General features: G+C 35.4%; 1 protein-coding gene across 1 annotated transcript in view; it reads right to left on the bottom strand.

The window, feature by feature from the left end:
- The window catches only part of LOC127960258 (contactin-3-like), a 56,988-nt gene extending 35,744 nt beyond the window's left edge, over positions 1 to 21,244 (bottom strand). Inside the window, exons 1-5 of the mRNA XM_052559896.1 lie at positions 20,881 to 21,244; positions 13,553 to 13,690; positions 11,751 to 11,895; positions 4,282 to 4,457; positions 1,298 to 1,393 (exon numbers count right to left, since the gene is read on the bottom strand). Of these exons, the coding sequence (XP_052415856.1) occupies positions 1,298 to 1,393; positions 4,282 to 4,457; positions 11,751 to 11,895; positions 13,553 to 13,607 (472 nt within the window). The 5' untranslated portion in view covers positions 13,608 to 13,690; positions 20,881 to 21,244. The remainder of the gene's footprint in view (positions 1 to 1,297; positions 1,394 to 4,281; positions 4,458 to 11,750; positions 11,896 to 13,552; positions 13,691 to 20,880) is intronic.
- Between the last annotated feature and the right edge of the window lie 58 nt (positions 21,245 to 21,302).

Below are 21,302 nucleotides of genomic sequence, written 5' to 3'. Positions count from 1 at the left end.
GGTGACATTTAAGCCAAACATCAAAGTATTCTCATATGAAAGGCTCCTCTTCTGGGTTCTCTAATTAAACAAATGCTTAATTACAGATTTATCTCAGCAAACTTTAATTGCCCAGCCTATGAAACAAATTCACATTTTCTAATTTCTGACTTCTCATTTGTCGCAGTAATAGTCAGGACCTCTAATTGATATTGATGTCTCTCACTGCCTGGTTCTTGTCTGCACTTGGGGTCTAATGACTTCTGTCCAATTACAACTGGCTGAATTACAACCTCAGTCTTGTCTAAGGTTAGGCGCTATATGCCTAAGAGAAGCACAATTAACATGCAAACACGAATTTCCGCCACTTCTGTTTCCAGCTTGCGAAACAGCATTGGAGTGTGAATTTCTACTGACCTTTATCACACTTCTCAAACAGTAGAGTAAAAAACAGCCTATATCAATGGAGGTGACAAGTAACAGTTTTTTGTTTTTTCTTTACAATTTAATCACAAACAGTTCATCGAAAAGCCCTACTACAGTCTCATATAATTTCTCAGGGATGATGGAAAATTAAAAATGGTTTCATGTTATTCAAAGGGATGAAAGGAAGCATTTTATGGATTAAAGAGCAAGTATGTGTGTAGGCAGCACTTCACAGATTCTGACTACTTCTTTTATTGAATTCGAAAGTGAATTGCTGTTTGCAACCCATTTTAGTTTCATCTTTTGACATTGGGATGCAGGATATCCAATAAGAAAAAAGAAAGTGGGGCCAGGACTTTTTTATCCATCAGGAATTGATCGGATTGTGAAATGTAGCCTAACTGAATGACATTATTTGGTTATTGGTTAACAATTATACAATAACAGTGTTTTTAACTAAAAGTAAACTATTAAAATGCATTTCCAGTATTTGGAATCAAGCTGAAATAAGACATAAATATTAGGTGAAAAACTTCACATTTTAAAACCTTAAAAATCGGAAACATTGTCTTGGCAGATAAGTTTAATTAGCTGACTAAAAATAAAACTGAAATACAAAGCTGTAAATAAAGCCAATAACACAATAACTAAAACTTAATTTAACTGAAAAATGCTAATATAAAACATAAGCTTATTGAAATATTAATAAATAATTATAATTGTATAGAAATAATACCACAATAACAATGCTGCGGCATGCAACATCAAATTATTAAACAATGTAGAGAGAGCATTTTGAAAACAAATGTTTTGGCTGACTATCCATTTAATCATTCAAAATAACACAATAAATAGCGACATAAAATGGATATATAATAATATACCAACTTACCACCGGAATGCAAAGGTGTTCCACATAACAAAACAACTCCTTGGCCTTCCCTCACATTCACAGCACTTCTTGTCTGCATTTTGAAGCTTTCCAGATCTGTAACAGATTAAATGGCAATAAAAATATATCTGCATGAGGCAATTATTTTGCATGCATAATGAAAACGGCATTTCATATTACGACAAAACGAATGGTGAAGCAATGTCGACTGTGATCGTTTAGTAGTGCTTATATTTGAGAAAGTAAAAAGAAGAAAACAGAATCAGTGATTGAGAATTATCCAGAGCTTATAGTTGGTGTCTAACAATGCAGTCTAGTGAAACACTATGAGGGTGTATGAAAAAAGGGATGCTAACATCGCCTCCACCTACCAGCAGTAAGCCGCATCATTACCAGAGATATCTTAATCTCACCCACTGAGCCAGTAGCCTCCCTGTCAATACATGTCCACACGATTCATCCTCACAAATTAACAGGAGGAGAGGAAGTTGGCAACCGGCTCGCATACCTGGCATGATAAAAACCTTCTCCTTGTTTCGTGACAGAGAAGGCCTTCTGTAACCGTAGCCTGCTGTGCCAATTCCACACCCTTAAGCAAACAAGCCAAGAGCCAAGCTCCCCAACACAAACAATATAGAGTCAATGTGACCGATAAGACAAATTACAGAGCGGGGTAAAAAAAAGAAAAAAAAAAAGAAACAACAACCGAAAAACAAAAGAAGCAGAGGAAAATACCATGATTAGGAAGAGGTGGTGGAAAAGAGCGGGAAAGATTAATGAGAGATTCCCCGCTGACCGAAAAGAAGTCCCACAAAGCCGGGTCGTACTGAACCATGGTGTATGTAGAAAGAGCAGGACTTGTTCGGCTCATAGTAACAGGATGAATGGATTAAGAGCCGGAGCGGCAGAGCCACGGGTGCTGATTAATGGTCTCATGTGTTAAAATCTATAAGGCAGGACTCATGTGATGGCTGTATGTGGTAAGCCAAACATCTTTACAGTGAATGGCGTTGCTTATAAATGGAAAACATTCATATATGGATGTGAAGGACAAAGAGTTGAACATTTATGGATTCATTTCCATAACTCTTATTGATTTTATCTTCTTATGAGATGGTGGAACATTCAACTTCAAGGTCATATTCATTAAAGGTCTGAAACTTGGCACACAACTGGTGTTCAATTTTATAAGTGTTAATAAAAACGTATAACAGAAATAAATATAAAATTACTAAAATATACTATTAAACATAAAAAAATGCAAATAATTTAAAATAAAATAAAAACATCCACAAATTATTATATTTTTTATTTTAATATATGGTTAGTCATATCACTTAAACTTTTACCGACATATTATCCATAAAAAATCCTCTAGATAGCAAAAACAATTTAAATTGATATATAACTGTTATTTAATATTGTTAATGCTTTAAATAATACAAACACTGAAACTGAATAAACGAAAACTACAAAAAAATTAAATAAAAAAACCCCTAGATGATTAAGTGAAAACTAAAAAAACTAAACTAAATTAAAATTTACAAATTAAAAAAATACAAACTATAAATACAAATTATTTATTTATATTACATTAAAACTATAATAACGATGATTGCTCAGGCATTGCTATGTGGTTGCTAAACTATTCTAAGTGATGATATACCAAAATCCAAATTAAACATGCTTTTTATCACCAAATTTCTATTTTATTTTTTATATAGGGTCTGCTGGTTAAAGATCTGAATAGGTTTTGAATTCTAGGGAGCTTGTGTGAGCCATGGTTTGTCAGGTCACAAATCTGCTCTGCTGCTATTGCACCCTTGAGAAAGGTACTCATTCCAAACTCGCCCCGGGAGAGGATTACCCCAGTACACAGCCAATAGAAAGCCACCATGGAATAAATCTCCCAATGACAAATTTTACAGTTAAGCATGTATTTCATACCGGCTTGCAGACACAGGATGCCGTTTTCAACAGCTGTCTCAAAGATAAGAAATGCCACAATGACATATTATCAAAGCCAGCGGCATTATCATCCTATTAAAATCATAATTCCCCTTTGACTAACCAATGATCAATATAGGAAATAAATGTCAAGCAAGTGTTGTTAACCAGTCCCCTGAAGTGAAATTCATTATCCCACCCATAAAGATGGGAATCTGTCTCCTATGGGGAACGTGGGATGCTCCGTGTATTCCCATGGTTGGATCAATAGTTAGACGGCATGAGTGTGAAAGAGAAGGAGTGCATGGCCAGGCTTGCTCTCATCCCGAACAATCCTTCTCCCATCTCCCATAAAAAAAAAAAAAATAATACACTGATTGGAGCTTCTTATTTCTTTGAGGATGCACAAGGACAGCATTTTAAATCATCTGCACAGAGGCCAGGTGGCTAGATGGTTATTCTCATACTTGACAGTATGGCTATTAATATGGCGAGTCAATACGCAACGTACAAAGATGCTGTTGAAGCTGGTGACTAATGAGAATGAGTGATGGAGTTTGAAGTCGATGAATGGCGCTTCACCCGGTGAAATTGTCACATTTGACAGCCCGTTTGATTGCTCTTTCTTCAGCAATGCCAAGTGAATACCAAATGCCAAAGCTGGTGCTTTTACTATATCGCTTATATACAGCCAACGCTCCTCTGGTTTGCCACTGTTTAGACAAATCGAGCCACAAACTTGGTTTTGGTTGAGCTTATGTTGTTATGTTGGATTTAAATATTTCCGTAAGACTTCTATGCACATTAAGGCAGCATTTATTTGATCAAAATACAATAATTAAAAAACGTGATATGTATTTATTATCTTATATATATATATATATATATATATATATATATATATATATATATATATATATATATATATATATATATATATATAGTGGCTTTGGAAAAAATCATAGAAGGTCATTTGTAGGTCGTTTGAAAAATTAACCAGAAACCCTAATTTTAACAAAAACTTTCATATAACTTACATGCAAACTGTAATGTGGCTCTCTGGCTGAGAATGGTTCCCCGGGTGTTGGAGGCAGTGCATTGGTAGACACCACTGTCTTGATCCCGATCCAGGCCAGTAATGATCAGGTTACCCCCAGAAAGGCGACGCCTCTCGTCACCACGAAGATCAATGAGCGTTCCGTTTAGAGACCATCTGCAGAGACGCAAACACAATCAGGAGTCTGGTCTCCAGAGAAGCCAACTCACCAATATTCATCACATGCATCGATCTGATGAAGCCTGCTTCATTATACAGCCAGTTTCAGCATGAAACAAAGCTTATCGCTGACATTTGTTTTCCTTCTTTGTTTTTCTGCAGTACAATCTGACTAATAACTAAAGAAAGCAAGCAAAACAGTGCTAAAGAATAAGAAATATCTAATTATTTATTGACCTTGAAGATGTGTAATGTTAAGTCAGGAGTAGGATGGTTTTAGTTTCCAATAAAGTTGTTAGGAAAAACTATGAAAGGTTCATTATTTTTCAGTGTGATTTCAATTATTTAGCAGCAACTTATATGTGGAATATAAAAAGATTCAATATGGAGTGTGAAGAAATAGAGCAAATTAAACACAGCAACTTGGACTGGTTGACAGAAATGCTGCTTGTTGCTAAAAAAAAGTATTTTGTATTTCTTTTCTCTTTTTTACACCAAAAAAGTGAACTTAACAAATGTTTTTTTTTTTTTTTTTCAAGTATTTGACTATTTTACCACATGTGAAATTCATCATATTCGCTATGGATGTGTTCCAAAACCATTAGCAATTAGAAAGCATCCAAATACTATTTATGTTCATTTTGAAGACATAGAACATTTTACTAAGAGAAGTGAGCTTGTGTTGTCTTTCTTTAAAATAAATGGCAAGTGGTTTAATATTTTGTTACCTATCATCCATAGTTCTGCTTAATCGGGCATTTGAGAGTCAAAACTTGGCAGAAAACCTTGTGAATGATGGAAACAATGAGGAAATAAAGGTGTTGGAAAAATCCACATTTTTCCACTGGTGTGAAAAACTAATGAGTGCGGTGGACAATGTGGTTTTAAAAAGCAACTGGAGATTCTAGTTTCTCCCAAATCTGTCAGACAACAAAGTGTAGATCTACTGCAGCTCTCTGAAGCCCATTTCTGCTGCATTATTTATTGATCTCAGTGTGGCAGTCGAGTTAATCTGACTCCTTTAGTCATCATTTGTGAGTCTAATATCATAGCCACTGTATTTGATATCATTTACTGTGACATTTGGCCTGTAGGCTTACACAGTTGAGTACTGCGAGGCTGTTTGTTGTAAATACAGACAATATTTGTGCTTTCACAAAATATTCAAATATAATATTATAGCATCAAACCAATCTTGTTTCCTAATACACTTTCAATAGCACGATACATCAACAAAGCTTCTGCATCCCACATAAATTGGGGCCCTCATAAAATGAATGAAATAACCCGTATATTATCCTGAAAGGAACTAATATCTTCTGTGCTGGTACATACACGTCTGCACAAAATAATGTTGTCATCTATTTCTTAGTGTAGACAACTTTGATCAAATCAGAACATCCACAGTCCACCTAAACACAACAATAGTTCCTCGAATTTTTATGGAAACTGAATATTTGAGATTGCAAGGTAAAGAAATATGGTTAATATAACACCTTACATAAGTTAATAGAAATCTGTCTGCGCTTAAGATGAATCATGATGCTATAAGATTGTAATTTGTCACTTGAGAAGCCAATGACGATATATGGAAGAACCCTACAAGAGTAGCATCTGAAAAACACTGTGTGCAATAATATTTAGAGAGCACGTGTAAATATGCATATTTTGCATTCAAGTGGTATAGTATTAAATCTGTTTCATTGCTTCAGCTTGAGTGCTTGTTTGAAAATATATATATATATATATATTTCTATTTAGACCAGAGGATTGAATACACCACAGCACTCAGAGGAAAGCTGCTTCTGATGGATCAATAGGAAATATTGATTTCTAGCAAATGTGCTGAGATGCTGTATGAGTATTAAGGGGGAAATAATTTAATGCTAATGAAAATATTATGCCCTCTTCCACCCTCTCTCTCCGCCTTTTCTTCATGTTAAGTGAATGTCATACAATTTTCTTTTCTTCAAATGTGCTACTCATTTTATTAACTATATAGGCTAAAAAAAAATTAATGAGGGGAAAAATTACATTGTACTAACATGTTTACAATGAAACAGAATATTTGCAGTGTAACAGAAGTAGTGGCAGATATTTTTTCCTGTATTGTAACTTGCATTCAAGTGAAATGGTTTATTGAAGTAAAAAAAGTATGGCAGGGACTTGGTTCAACCCATCAATTGTTGACCGGATGGAGGCAGAGCTGCATTTGTAAGAAAGGGGCGGGGTTTATGCAGCTCCTGCATACATCACCAGGATGATTGAATTATTATCATTAATAATTTTTCTGTGCATATGCATGGATGGATTATTCACAATAAGATCAATAACATGCATTCAGAAAATACAACAGCTTGATACTGGGGCAGTACCATCAAAAGTACCCTTATATCTATCTATTAGTACCTCTTGACAGTGTAAACCAGCACATTGTGAATAAGTTTATCTTACAAGGTTTAAAAGAGCCTAACATCATACACTCTATTGTAAATATTATTATAGTATTATTGACTTCCCATGGATACTCTTCTTGTATTGAGTCCTATTTAAAGTCAAACAGAACAGAAAAGGTCACAATCACAGTTTGTAGGTTAAGGTAACAGAATTCACATTTCCTGACGGTAATTGGTGCATGAATGATGGTTTTTAAAGGCTAGACGACGAATTACAAACAATCCAGTCTCCAAGGAGCCCCTTAACAAGATTCAAAAAGGCTTAGAAGTGACAGGGAGCCGAAGTATTTTTCAGATAATGAGTAGAGGGCCCAGTGCCTCTAGTGCTTTTCTATCCATGACAAAAAGTTCTCTGAAAAGTTTAATGGACAATTATGCTGCCCCCGCACACTGAACTGTCCAAGCCTCCATCAGTATTATTGACGTTATGATCCTCACGCTATTATTACTGTCATGATTAACGTCTCCATCATCATAATCTTTATTATAATCTCCATGTTACTTCAGGCTACATTAAGAAACTCCCAGACACAAAGCCTACACCTGCTCATTAGAGAAATATCAGAAAAGTGGATGCAAAAAAATAAATAAAAAGAAGATGCAAAAAATAAAAAGTGACATACAAACCAGTCATCTTCAATTATCTTTCCAAAAGCATGCTCGGCAGTGCTTCGTACAACCGAGAAAGCAAACTGCGTTCAACAAAGATCACGCTGGAGCCGAGTTAATGAGGGCCGACACAAGAGCACCTCTGACTTTCTCTGAGTAATCTCTGCATTTTAACCAGCTCTCCTTCACATTCTCGTCTTTGAAGACTGGGGTTCAAATCGTTAAAATCTCGAAAGCAAGCTAGGCAGGTTGAAAATCCTGTCAGGTTAAATGTAGGTTGAGAAAACAGATTCTGAGCTTTTTCAAAGGATTTAAAACAGCATCGCAGGGAGACCTAAAGTGAGTGAAACAGAACATCTTTCACACTGAGGATGCCGAGGCGATGGGTTTGATTCCCCAGGAAAGCATGATCTGATAAAAATGCATACCATGTGTGCAAGTTGTTAAAATTAATGTTAAAGAAGTTAACTTAGATAAACAACTGAGAAACGCCTTGTTGCTCTTTCATGAGGCACTCTCCAAATCCTTTACTCTTAGACCTTATATAAGAACATATCTCTTCAGCAATCACTTAACCACCCCAAACCATTAAATCAATGCACTTGCACACTCTTGCTTCCTAATCTAGTTGTCAAATAAACCTGCCATCGTACATTACAAATATTGCAGGCTCCTTGACGAATTGCTTTTGTTCCTCTTTTGTAAGTCGCTTTGGATGAAGATGTCCGCTAAATGCTGTCATGTATAATGCAAATGCTTGCTCTACGAGTGTTTGGAGACCACAAGAGCCCACAAATGATTTTTGGTAAGAGCTATCCTGTGGCTTCAAATTCCCTCATAGCCTACCTTATCCATCCCTGCAGACCCACACTACCACATTAATACAACTTGGCTTTTACTGGAGCAAAAAACAAACCACAGATCACTAGAGAGATGCTATAGAGTCAGGGTTGTTACTGCACTGTGAATTGTTTTTATTTTATTTATTTTTTCTGTGTAATGTCGGCATGCTGAAGATCTTTTGCTCTGTGCTTCTACATGTTAAGCACTAAACGTTCTTCAAAGCGCAGACCAACTATCTAACCGGAGCGAAAGAAGCCTTGTTATGTGTGAGTGTCACATGAAGCACATCAGCATGTTCTGTACATGTGTTAAAATATAATTGCGTAAGCGAGGTGCTGGACAACACGACACAGGTCACTAAACCTGTGACACATTTGAACTCTGCTGAGAATTTTCTGCTTTAAAAGCACTATTGAGGAAGTCAAACAACTCAAACAGATGGACAGCCTCAGCAAACAGCGCTGACAAAACAAGTGGAGAAACACCAATAGAAATGAAGGCTTTTCAAACTACACATCAACACCCTTTACAACAGTTTATCATGGTATAACTTTAGTAACAGTAGCTGTGCTATTTTCACACAAATGTCTGAAGGGGGAAGTCTACTTAATTTTCATTACAACTGTGATTCTCTGAAATTTAGGTGAAAAAAAATCTAACAACAACAACAAAAAATAAATAAAACTTATTGGCCTTCAGATATTAATAAGAAATAAATCATCACAAGCCAGTTAAATGAAAAATAAGTTAGCTAAGGAAAACAAACATTTTATTAAAAGCAAAATCTGTTTCCTAGTTAAGGATAAAGTCAGAAAATGTTAAATTGTATGTTTAACTTAAATTATATATATATATATATATATATATATATATATATATATATATATATATATATATATATATATACACACACACACACACACACACACAAACACACACGCACACACACACACTACCATTCTAAAAATGTATTCACATTCAAAACTTTCTGTTACATTTGCATTGATTTTTACAATGTTAAAAACATTTGGGTAAACAAAAAAACCTTACAAAAATAATATTACAAATATTGCACCACATCAGCATATTAAATTGATTTCTGAAGGATCAAGCCATCGTCAGAGTAATGGCTGCTGAATATTCCACTTTGCCAATACAGGAATACATTTTAATATATTAAAATAGAAAGCAGTTATTTAAATTGTAATAATAATTAGTGTCCTACATTAGTGAGCATAAACGACTTATTTAAATAAAAACTGTAAATAAATAAATCGTAATGGTATTGATTATGAGTTTAATGTTATGTTATAAATTATTTATTCTTTCTATATAAATATGTAAGCAAAATAAATGTATTGATTCCATATAATCCCATGAATGTAATAAAATACAGCAACTCTGTATTTCTTTAAAAAGTTTTTTTTTTTTTTTTTTTTTTTTTTTTTTTTTTGAGAGAGAGAGAGAGAGAGAAGCAGAAGCCAGCCAACTGCTCTCCTCTGACTCAGTTACTTTTCTATGGAATCTGAAACGAAGATGCAAAATAGCCTGGTGCGTTGTGTTCTCAAAGTTCACATTGGCCCCTGCAGACACTGAAATACCACCAGACTCTGCTGGAACTCTGACAATTTCACTTGACAAAGAAAGTATCTGGATGTTCTTTGGAGACTCTTCCTCCTCTTACTGTTTCGCAGCAGAACTGGCCACCCTTCAGTCAACATTAGTTTGCTCAACACACTCGAAATGAGTTCTAGTGTGGACCGAACCTTTCGGGTGCCTTTTGACCAGATTGGATCTTATAAGACCAGCCTTGAAGAATTTACTGTCAGCGATAACTTAGCAAATGTCTCTTTTCAGTTCAAGAAATTATCTTTAGAGTGTCACCGATCTTATCAGTGTCTGGATGTATTGTTGTAAAGTTCACTGAATGATGGGTATAGGTTTTATCAAACACACAAAGAGAAAATGTCCCCAGAATCCTGAGATAAAATCTATGGTGGTCTTCAAAGCAAGACAATACACAGCTGCTACCAGTGTCGAGGAAACTACTCTGAAACTGTAGCATGACAAATTATAAATATAGTAAATTGAATTAATACGTTCAGTGTTTAAACTGTTTTTAATAGAAAATCTATATATCTATTAAAAAAATCATTTTCATTAAACATTATGCTAAAATGAACAAATGGAGGTTGTAGCATCACTGTTCGCTGTTCCAAGACAACTATGCAAAAAGGAAATGGCTAAAAATACAAAATGTTTAAAAGCAATCACACAGCCAGTTGGTTTGGTAACATGATTTTAATGACAATCCAAAACCAAATGTACCATATATCTGTGAGAAAGAAATGAAAGAATTAAAGGAAGTGCAGTTTATTTCAGTTTGACAGCTGAAAACGACTATTTTGCATGTTGTTGAATATATGCATAAGCCACTTAATTTCCTTTCTACCAGAGTTTATTTATGGTTACATATCTGCATAAATAAGTCAAGAGCTGGGTCGAAAATCAAACTAATTTGACTTTGAAGACTACCGCTGTGCAAAAGTGAAGGTAGCATCACGACTTCAACTGTCACTGTGCTCTTCTTCTTCCTGTACGTTGATATTCTCGTAATGTTGAGTTAAATCTGTGTTTTCCACAAAGATGCACTAAAGGGAAATGTAAGTGTTTAAATCGAATGTCACTCACAAGGTTATTACTTCCCTCCCTTGCGCTTGCCAGAGCATTTACATGATGCTGACCCAAGCTACGAAACACAATATACCACAGAGCTGGAGCACGCTGCTATTTTCAGAGCAGACGCCTCACCAGGGAATATGCGGGACAGTATCTTAGAATCTCTAGCACAAATTAGTCATTTAGACCCCTCCCATTTTCAAAGCTAATTTCCGTCCTTACAGTAGCATGCATTACCCTCTCAGTAAGATAAATTTGGCGTGCTAATTCCTAAAGCTCTTGCTGAGATGTGTACACACCAAAGAAGTAATGAATCTTGAACATATCTCTGTAAGTAGGCTAATGTTTTTTTATTTATTTATTTATTTATTTTTGATGAGTCTTTAGTAAAGCAGTTGACACACATTTAAAAGTGACACTGGTGAAACTCTGGAAAGCAAATGGAAAATTGGTCACAGCATGACGCCACTGGGATAGGCTGTTAGAAATATTGTAGTTTACTGGATTTATGCGATGGCAAACACGGAGGACAAATAAATTGCCTCTCACCTGGAAAATCAATAGCAATCAGTGCCATTACTTTTCAAGCTGATCTTTATAGGAATAAGCTGCCAATTTGCCAAAACCAACCACTTAAATGGTTTGTAATAGCAATGAAAGAATGCATAAACTGCTAGCACAGAAGACTAGACTGGGCTCAAACCTGTACTGAGGGGAAGGGACTCCGGATGCCTCACAAGTTAAAACAGCCTCCTGCTCAGGAGAGTGGATGGGCAGTATCAGATCTTCGGGTTCCTTTTTCCAGCTCGGACCAAGAAACTTTGTGTCTTCTGCTTCTGCTGATAAAACTGAGACAGAGAAAATCTTGTGTAAAAAATTGTGTAATTTTGTTGTACATTTAATAAAAATACAGTTCAATCATGACAACTCTCAGAGTGAGTTTTTTCAACTAGCATTTACTGACAGGGGAAGCATAATGTACAAAAGCTTTATTTTGGTGTATGACACATGCTACGTTGCTGCAGAGCAAATACAAGACTTTATTTGAAAAAACAAAATCAAAACAAATGGACAGCCTTTTGTTTTTGTTGCAGGAAATGGTAGATCTCTGGAGGTGGTGCTGGGGAGGAGGAGGGAAGGACAGAAGCTTTCATAATCATGCGGCAGGGCGGCTTCAGCTTAGACACATATGGTTACATGGATTAGGAAGTACTTCTGATTGGCTAATGCTCCAGTATTGAAGGAACCAATCAGTTTTCTGGAGTTATCATGACTGAACTAAGTATTTATTTGCATACCAATTTTAAATCACACTACTAAAATAACTGTTTGTGTATATGTATCTTTATGTATTTATGTATCTTTAGCCTATTACAAGCAAAACATTGTGGGGACGGGGGATTTGGATCCCACTATGTTTTTGGTCCCCACTATGTGAGTGTGCTTACATGTTGAGGTCCCCACCATGTAATAAAAACAAACACACACATACACACACATTTATGCTTGTGCATGCTTTGACAGTTGCTTTTATTTGATACTAAAAATATCCAGAACGAACTACAGAAAAATACCATTATTCACACATCTTTCACAGCTCCCTACACTTCATTTTTTCTAGAAGTCAGAATATTATGTAAAATATAACCATTATTTTTTATTCTATATAAATTAATATTATACAGAGAAACACTGTGAATCCATATTTACGAGATAATTCTGCAAGCTAGTAAAACCATTGTACAGGAAAATAAACTCCAGCGTCAGCTGCCGTTGTGGTAATATCAACAGAAGAAAGATTGTATATATCATCTGAAATTACATCTGAAATTACACACCATAACTATAGGATATTTGATGCATGTGTCGGTTATAATTGTTCTGTGTTTCAGTTTCATGAATACAAGATGAAACGAAAATGATTTAAGTCTGTATTTCCCTTCACAATAGCATCTGCACTCTCATTAATCAAACTTTCTGTTGTAAATACTGCCACCAACTAACAAAAATAAGTTTCCAGTTAGATGCATTTGTAATCCACTGCATCCAGAGAGGAAGGAAGAGGCAGCGGTTTCAAGTGAGATACAGACAAGCCTCCATCTCAGAAATCCTGATAATCATCTTTGACAAACACAGGTACTGGGCCACAATCTCACTGCATCCTTGGGGAAACGTCATGTTGAAGTTTATTACATCCAAAACCAAGCCCAAAAAGCATTACTTTCTCAATATCATATTGTTATTTATTTTCTGAACATAACATGATAATTAAGTTTAATGGTATTCAAAACAACATTCAAAATGAATGCACGTATTCAACTTCAGTGTCTTGTCTAAAACCTCCTCCAAGGACTGAATGAATCTAAGGCTTACGATTATAAAGAAATTATTGCTCTTATGACAGTCCGTTACACATATGCATTCAGCCCAAAATAAAAACAGAATGAAAAAAAAAAAACAAAAAAAAAAACATTCAGTTTGAAAAACAGCAGGACCATAATTTACCTGCGAGGCAGCCAATGATTGATAGCGCCACAAGTCGTTTCCATAGTAACGTCATCTTTAGTTGCCAAGGGCAAGTATGACTCTCATCCAATTGCTTGTGAATGGAATGATTTCTCCCTTGAATGTGAGACGTATAATCTGTGGGAAAAGTAATTACAGAAATAATTAAAATAAGACATTCTGAGTCAAATATGACAGATGCGCTGCCTTTATAGACAGATCTGTGAGATTACACCTCTGTTGAAGTGATCACCTCGACTGTGGGGACAAATACTGGTACAATGTTTTTGGATCAAAGAGAAAGTCAACAACTGAGATGTTCTCAATATGACGGTGACTAAAATATTAAAGCACTGCAAACAAAAGCCCTGGGAGACTGGAGTTAAAATGTGCAGAAAATCAATGCAATGATGTTTTGAGTATGAATGACAGATGGGAGCGACGCTTCGATGGAAGAATAAAACAAGAAAGCAGACAGTTAGAAACCCCCAACTGTTAACTCTGTACAAAATATTCATTGCACATTTAAAGAGAGTAGCAACAGCCTTTGTTCTGAAGCTTGATACGGTCTAAATTCTGCATTATTATTCGTGATCGCGAAGAAACAAACAGAAACCTGCAACATCAGAGAAATCAGGGGGCTGGAATTTGTTGACCTCAAAAGCTACTTTCTCTTGACTATTAATAGGAGCTAGAAGCCAACCTAAATACTGTTAGCCGCTTTCACTAGCACATAGCATTCCACCCACATTTCCAGGCAAAATGACATCTTCTGAGGCCCTGCGTAGGGTTGAATCTGACAGAATAATTCGCAATGACTTTTCAGAGGACCTTTCATTTTGATTACCAGAAATGCAGCCATTTACATTTGAGGTTTATGCATATCTCAATTACAGTGTGATGGTATCTTGCAGGAAATATCCCTGCATTCAAAAGCAAATTGAGTGCAACCAAATGGAATAAAAAGCAGTGGTCTTGAGACGTGTTTTTCTAAGCTGAACTACTTTAAACTTAACACCATCTCAGAAAGTGCTGGGTAGTAACTGATTACATTAAGTTGTAATTAGATTAAATTACATTTTTCTCATAATCAAACTACAGTTACTATTATTCATAATTTAATGATTCTCCCTAATTCCCAAACTTTTTTTCTCCTAAAATATATACTTGAAGAACCCCATGAGATTTTAAGGTAATAAATGAATAATTAAGTATCATACTGTATGTGCATGCGTTATCTGACATTAGTTAAAGGTTACATGACATGCCAATAAACAAATAAAATATTTCAGTTTTTTGAGTAATTTCTTTTTTTTTTGATTGATGTTATTTTATAACTATTTATTTTAATTTTACATTTTTATGATTTAATTAATTATTAGCTTTTCATTAAACTCACAAAACTTTGCAGTTTGTGTTTGGGAAGCCTTGACGTAATGTAAAGTTTAATGCACTTCACGTTGTTAATAATAACAAATGGAACATATTTTCCTTTCCTTAATAATGTTATATCAGTATAGTAAGATTATACTAGATAATAGACAAGTTAGGTCAAATACGATACGATTAATCTAGAAAAATTTAATTAATAAATTGTTGTAAAGACTGAATAATTTGATTGAAAAGTTTAATTAACTGGCATCCTAAACTTGTGTTAATGTTGCACAGTCACAGGTAACATACTTGGTATTTAATGAATATATTTAATTTATTCACTTATTGTTTGCTAAAATATATATCAATGCTTCATATGTTCTTCTTTTATATGCAATCATATGGGTTTCTGGATCAAAAAGCTACATTCACTGTATTTTATACTATAATAAAAGCAGTCTTGACAGATTGGCATGCACTTAGGGATTTTTATAGCATTTCATGAGGGACTGACTCCTGTTAGTATTGGAGACTTTCCTTTACTCGTTTTATTTTGCTTTGAAAATCCCTAACTGTCACAGTTCCAGCTCTATGGGCTGAGGCTATATGATTGTGTGGTTCTTTCTTTCTATAGAACCAGTTAGTCTGTCTTTATTTAACACCCTGATGTTTAAAACCATTTGTGTACACTCTTTTCACCGTTCTTTTACATAATAAAGCTTACTCATTTCTACTCTACTGGCCCTTTAAATCAATAAAGGCATGAGGCTTAGAGAAAGGGTAATCTGCTATCATGTCATTATAATTGCAAAATCTTCAGAAAAACCCCTTGTTTAATGCTGTATCCTAGTAGGGATGACTGCTGGGGTGTCTGTAGTAATTGCAGGGACGGGGGTCTCTGGGTGGATTGGGGGCACATTATGCCGCAGGAAACTCTGTCAGATTGGATTACGCAGCTCAGCTTTTGACTTTTGTAGCTTTTGTAGCTACAGTCCTCCAATGAAAAACATTACAGTTGTCATTGTTTCTCATTGTGACCTCTGCATGCAACACCCCCCCCCCCCCCCAAAAAAAAAGAAGCACGCTAACTGGTAAGGCAACAAAATAAAGGACAATTCATGCCCTACAGCAAGGCTTCTGAGAGCAGACTTATGTTGGAAGAAGAAAATGCGAATTAAAAAACTGGATGTTGATTTCAAATTGTGTGCATGTCACATCCAGCTACACGCGAGACGGGCCATGAATTGCAATCACAAACAATCTCTCACGAGTCTTCCAAAAACTGAGCTGTGGTGTCATTTTCCACCAATTTCCACCGACCATCTTATTAAGCAAAATGATGAGCATTCGACTCGCTAAATGTAATGAGGCAGTGTAGCATCACCTCTGCAACAGTGCTATGCGATAAAAGCCATTGGATGATTCTATTGCACCAGTAAATGAGATCACTACTTGATTAGCATGAACATTTTGGAATAAAAGTGGTTAAAGGTGTCTGTTTTGCAATTCAGGCTGATTTCATTTGTGTCAAGATCTTAGAACTAGACCAGCATGCGCAACGGTCTACATGTGATTACAAACGGATAATACATCGTATTACAGAGATGATCAGCAGTATGGGAAGCGCTGATGAACATGCCAAGCTCTTATGATTATGGTGAATGATCTGCCAGCAACCCACTGGTAGATGAGAAAAGCTACATATTGAGCCAATTAGTAAATCTCCCATTTGAAGCTAAATCATATTCCACAATAGATGTCGATTTTGGTTGAAATAAATCCCATATATCAATTTGATTCTAACATTGTTAGCCAATTTTGTTCAGTAGGCGTGTTCCTGGATCAAAATCCTAGTTCTGGAATAATATTTTATATATTTTTTTATTATTATTATTATTATTTTTTTTAAGATTTTAGGGTTAGGTTTAGGCTTGTGTTCTTCAGTAGGTTGCGACCTAATGTTTTTTAACAGAAATTCTGACCCAAAACTATTGTTGATTGATAAAGGCATCATACTTGACAAACTCATCTCTTGACAAACTGAGGTTCTGGAGGGAACGGCCCCTGAAACCATCCCCATCATGCTTTTAAGCAAGCCACTTAACCCCAGGTTATTCCATGGGGATAGTCCCTTTAATGGAAAGAAGTGTCAGCTAATTTACTTCTTACACTAAAGCCCTGAACCTGAGCATTACGTGTACTTTTAGACTATAATTACTGTAGATCAACTGCTTGGTGGTACTTCGCCTGACATTAAACATTTGGTGTGGGAGCTAGATTCATACTTCTGCTATAAATCATCAGTTCTTGTAACAATATGGTGAAGTTGACTATATATTGTGTTTTAGACAGTGAGAATAAATCATGTTGCATGCCTGACCATCAAACCTTAACAATTCATTGGAGGAAAGAGTACTGTGAAGGTGTCTGCTGCAACCACTGTTGTTATTGTGAACTAAAACTATTAAAAATAGTTTCCATTAAATCAAATAATAACACAAAATAAAATAAAATAGAATAAATGTAATAAAATGTTGTAGCTTGAATGCAAAAGACCAACAATGAACGAATACAGAGGTGAGCAAAACTAAAGCAGAATCTTTGAACAGGGATACTATACACAATCCAGCGCATCATTTAGATTCGTAGACCAACATAGAAACAGATTTCCTCTTTTGTTGACTATCAAATTGAAAGGTGCCTTCTGTAGAAGTGTCATGGGGCAGCAAGAGAAAGTGCATTTAACAGTAAGATAGCAGCCAGCGAGCCATCCCACAACCCAATAATCACAGTGGCAGACCCTCCCCACCTAAAAAAAAAAAAAACATAAAAAACCCTGACATTGAAATTCTTCACTGTTTCATTGAAGTACATAAAAAAAATTACAATTGTACAAAAATGTAGTCACTATGTACAACCTTATAATGTACAGCATGAAAAGAATAGATATACAATATATAATAATACTGGCAATACCAATATGTATATATCTTCAGTAAATATCTTGATGTGGTTCCCAAAATCAGTCTAAAAGAGACAGTAGCTGGGTTTACTTTCAAAGTTGCGAATTTAGCTAATGCACAAAATTTAAATATCGCATAAAACATTTGCGAAAAAGCACCATTTCCATCCAATGAGTCAAATACAAAATCATCACTTCCTGATAAACTGGCACTAAATATAACTAAAGTAGGAGATACTAATGAATTTAATAATTTTTGCATTTCAGAATGACCAAAACAACATTTCAGATGCTGTGTAACGACATCAGTCCACTGGTTAGTCAAGTTTTGCTGTCCCATAGCACAAAGTCACATGACTTGTGTGATGCGTTTGGAGGAATTTATTCACAAAATGCATTTCCATATTCCATTATTCGCATTAACCCTTTTTCACAAAAGTAAAAAATTACCTCAAGTTAGTGTAATATATATATATATATATATATATATATATATATTTTTTTTTTTTTTTGCTAATTAAGGCATTTTTATTCGAAATTTGGCATTTCCATCACTCGTTTCTCATCATGTGTTAGGCTACTTCAAAATGGCTTTAAAACAGGGTGATGGAAACATAACTATTTGACTGATTGTAATAGATAACAGTTCAGTGGAGGGGAAGATTTTTAGTGAAAAATTCCTTAATTGACTTGACTTCAGCAAAATTGGAATATAGCATCACATCGACCACAAATAAGTTCTACAAAATAAATTTGTTTTAGTTCCAAAGAAGTAAGTAAGTCATACGGGTTTAGAACAATACATTGACAGCTTTTATCTTCGGGTGAAGTATTCCTTAATCCTCAGCCAGAGATTTAATAAAGAAAATGCACTTAGATAACGATAGAAAATGTTTGTGATCCAGACAGCAGAAAGCTAATTCGAGAGATGGATATTAAGGAAGGCAGAATTTGGGGGAAATAAAAAAAAACCCTCACCATTATTTAAACTAACATTGATTTAGGTTTCATCTCTAACAAATTCCTCCCACATGTTCAAATTTATCTTTAGTCTCTCTCTAAATAAACTTTATACGCCACAATGAGAGGAATAAATAGTCTCAGAGGAAGCCAAGCTGTGCTGTGGAGTGGTTCGACAGAATTCTGCACACTGCTGTTTCCCAGTGTTCTCACCTCTAATTTGGCTGTGCTTGTTAGCAACACTATGAGATGAGCCATGCATCCCAGATGCATCCATAAATAAACATGAACACACGAGAGAAGGATCCCATTCCTATTTGAATAGCAGATGTGGTGCGGATAGAGAGCCGAATGTGTATTTTCTCCTGTATGTCCTTCCTAAAGTTCCCAAAGCTTAGTCACGCCATTGTGAGATTATAAACCAGGCCATAGAGGGAATTGGCTGATCTATGGAGAGGCTGATAGCTTATTGATCCACATAACACTTGTTTGAGGGTTCACTTCAAAGGAAACTAACCCAAGTGGGATCATAAAAGTATTACATGACAATGTGGTTTTACTTTCTTACTGACAGCTGTAGTGTTCTAAAATGTTTCGGCAAATTAATTTCCATTCTTTTTCCAGTCATTCCTGATTACTTTGTGGAATTAGGTAAAATGTATTATTTTTAGCATTCAGATGGCTCCAAGAAGACCCTCAACTGACTGATGTTTCAAGCTGACAAGTTAACCATTTACAAAAGAGCTATATCTATGCGTTTAAATATTTAGAACAGAGCAAAACCAGAAAAATCACTTTTCCAGGCCTGCTAAGCACAATTCCCTGAATTTTCTCTCCATTGGATTCCATATACAGTACATCTTCTGTAGTGTGAGGGATGTATTATAAGAGAATTGTGTTATGGATGACTTGAAGCAGAACAAATGGAGATGCTGAAGACCGGTAGCACCTGCCAGTTTATATCCCTTATACATCATATCTTGAGTCTGATGAAATACAAGGTTATCTGCAAGATAAGAATGATGTTTGTGCCCCATCTGATCTTCTGCCCTACATGACTAAGATCAGTGCAGTTCACATAATAAATCACACATGTGCTGCTACTTCAACAGCATATGGCTCTGTCAGAGTTCATATAATATAATTTAAAAGTTGAAAAATATAAAATGGCCTCAAAATGTGCTTTTTTAAAGTCATGTTATTAGGGATGTAACAATTAACTGTGAGCAGGATTAAAATCAATTAAAAATGTGATGATTCAGATCGGTTGAGATGAAAAAAAAGTGATTCAATTAAGGGTGGAGTTTATGTGAATGTATGTCTGAGGGGAAGCATTAATAAAAGGACACATTTATTTTATAATTTGTCGTAAATCTAATTTTGAAAAAAAAAATGAATTAAATAAAAAATCTTGAATGGAATCGTGAAATCAAAATCGTGAATCGAATCGAATCGTGAGTTGAGTGAATCATTACATCCCTGTGATGCTACGACCAAAAGAAAGTATGTGGTTAAAATGTATTCCGTTACCAACAGCTGATTGAATCATTTTCACTTTTTTGACAAAATATCATTGGTTAATGTACTGTCAATGTACAACGATTAAATTGATGAAATCACCACATTTTCTCTTCTGATATTTGACACTTTTTTTTTTTTTTTTTTTTTGGTTTTGTTATCAGACTATCTGTCCTTTGAAATCCCAAAATATTCCACATAGCCTACAGACTGCAGAGTAACCTAATGTTTTCTCCCCCAAACAGGCTATTCCTTCCTTAAAAGTAGGCTACTAAAAGATCGTAAGTAGAACCGGGTTTGTAATTAATTATTAAATTCCCACCCCGTCAATATTGAATTTTAATTGGGGTTGTGGTAAGTATTTCAAGTGTAAAAGAAACGCTTAACATAAGGAATATTTATAACGATATCCATAATGTATAAACATTAAATTATTTGGCATCTCGAATAAAACTTGCGTATACCGCTTAACTTTAAATAATGTAATAGCGCGTGGATAATGAATATAACTCACCGTGACGCGCTCCCGTTCACTGTAATCCGAGTCAAAATAAGAGAAGACGTGGGAATTCACTCCATATTCAGTGATGGGATGAACCTCGGCACCTCTAACCCCCTAATGTCGTCGGCAACATTTTTCCTGATATCGCTCTCTCACTTTTAGCAACAAATAAATGCCCTTTAAATCGAAGTGTGATATGAAGACGAGATTTATTCCCTCTCGTTCACAGAGATGTTCCTCGCATTCCCGCAAGAGCCCCGCAATTAGTCCACGACTCACAGCGCTCCGGCGTATCCACTGCGCGCACGTGCTCCGTGATCGGTTCCGACCAGCAGAGTGATCTAGAAAGACGGTTGGTTAGGTATATATGTTTCGTGTCTCCTCCTCCAGCAGGCGCTCAGTGGATGAAATGCGCAGTTGTGGTACCTAACATG

This window comes from Carassius gibelio, chromosome B6 (assembly GCF_023724105.1).
Source record: "Carassius gibelio isolate Cgi1373 ecotype wild population from Czech Republic chromosome B6, carGib1.2-hapl.c, whole genome shotgun sequence".
Lineage (NCBI taxonomy): Eukaryota > Metazoa > Chordata > Actinopteri > Cypriniformes > Cyprinidae > Carassius > Carassius gibelio.
The sequence above is the reverse complement of the archived record's forward strand: the minus strand, read 5'-3'. Positions and strand labels throughout refer to the sequence as shown.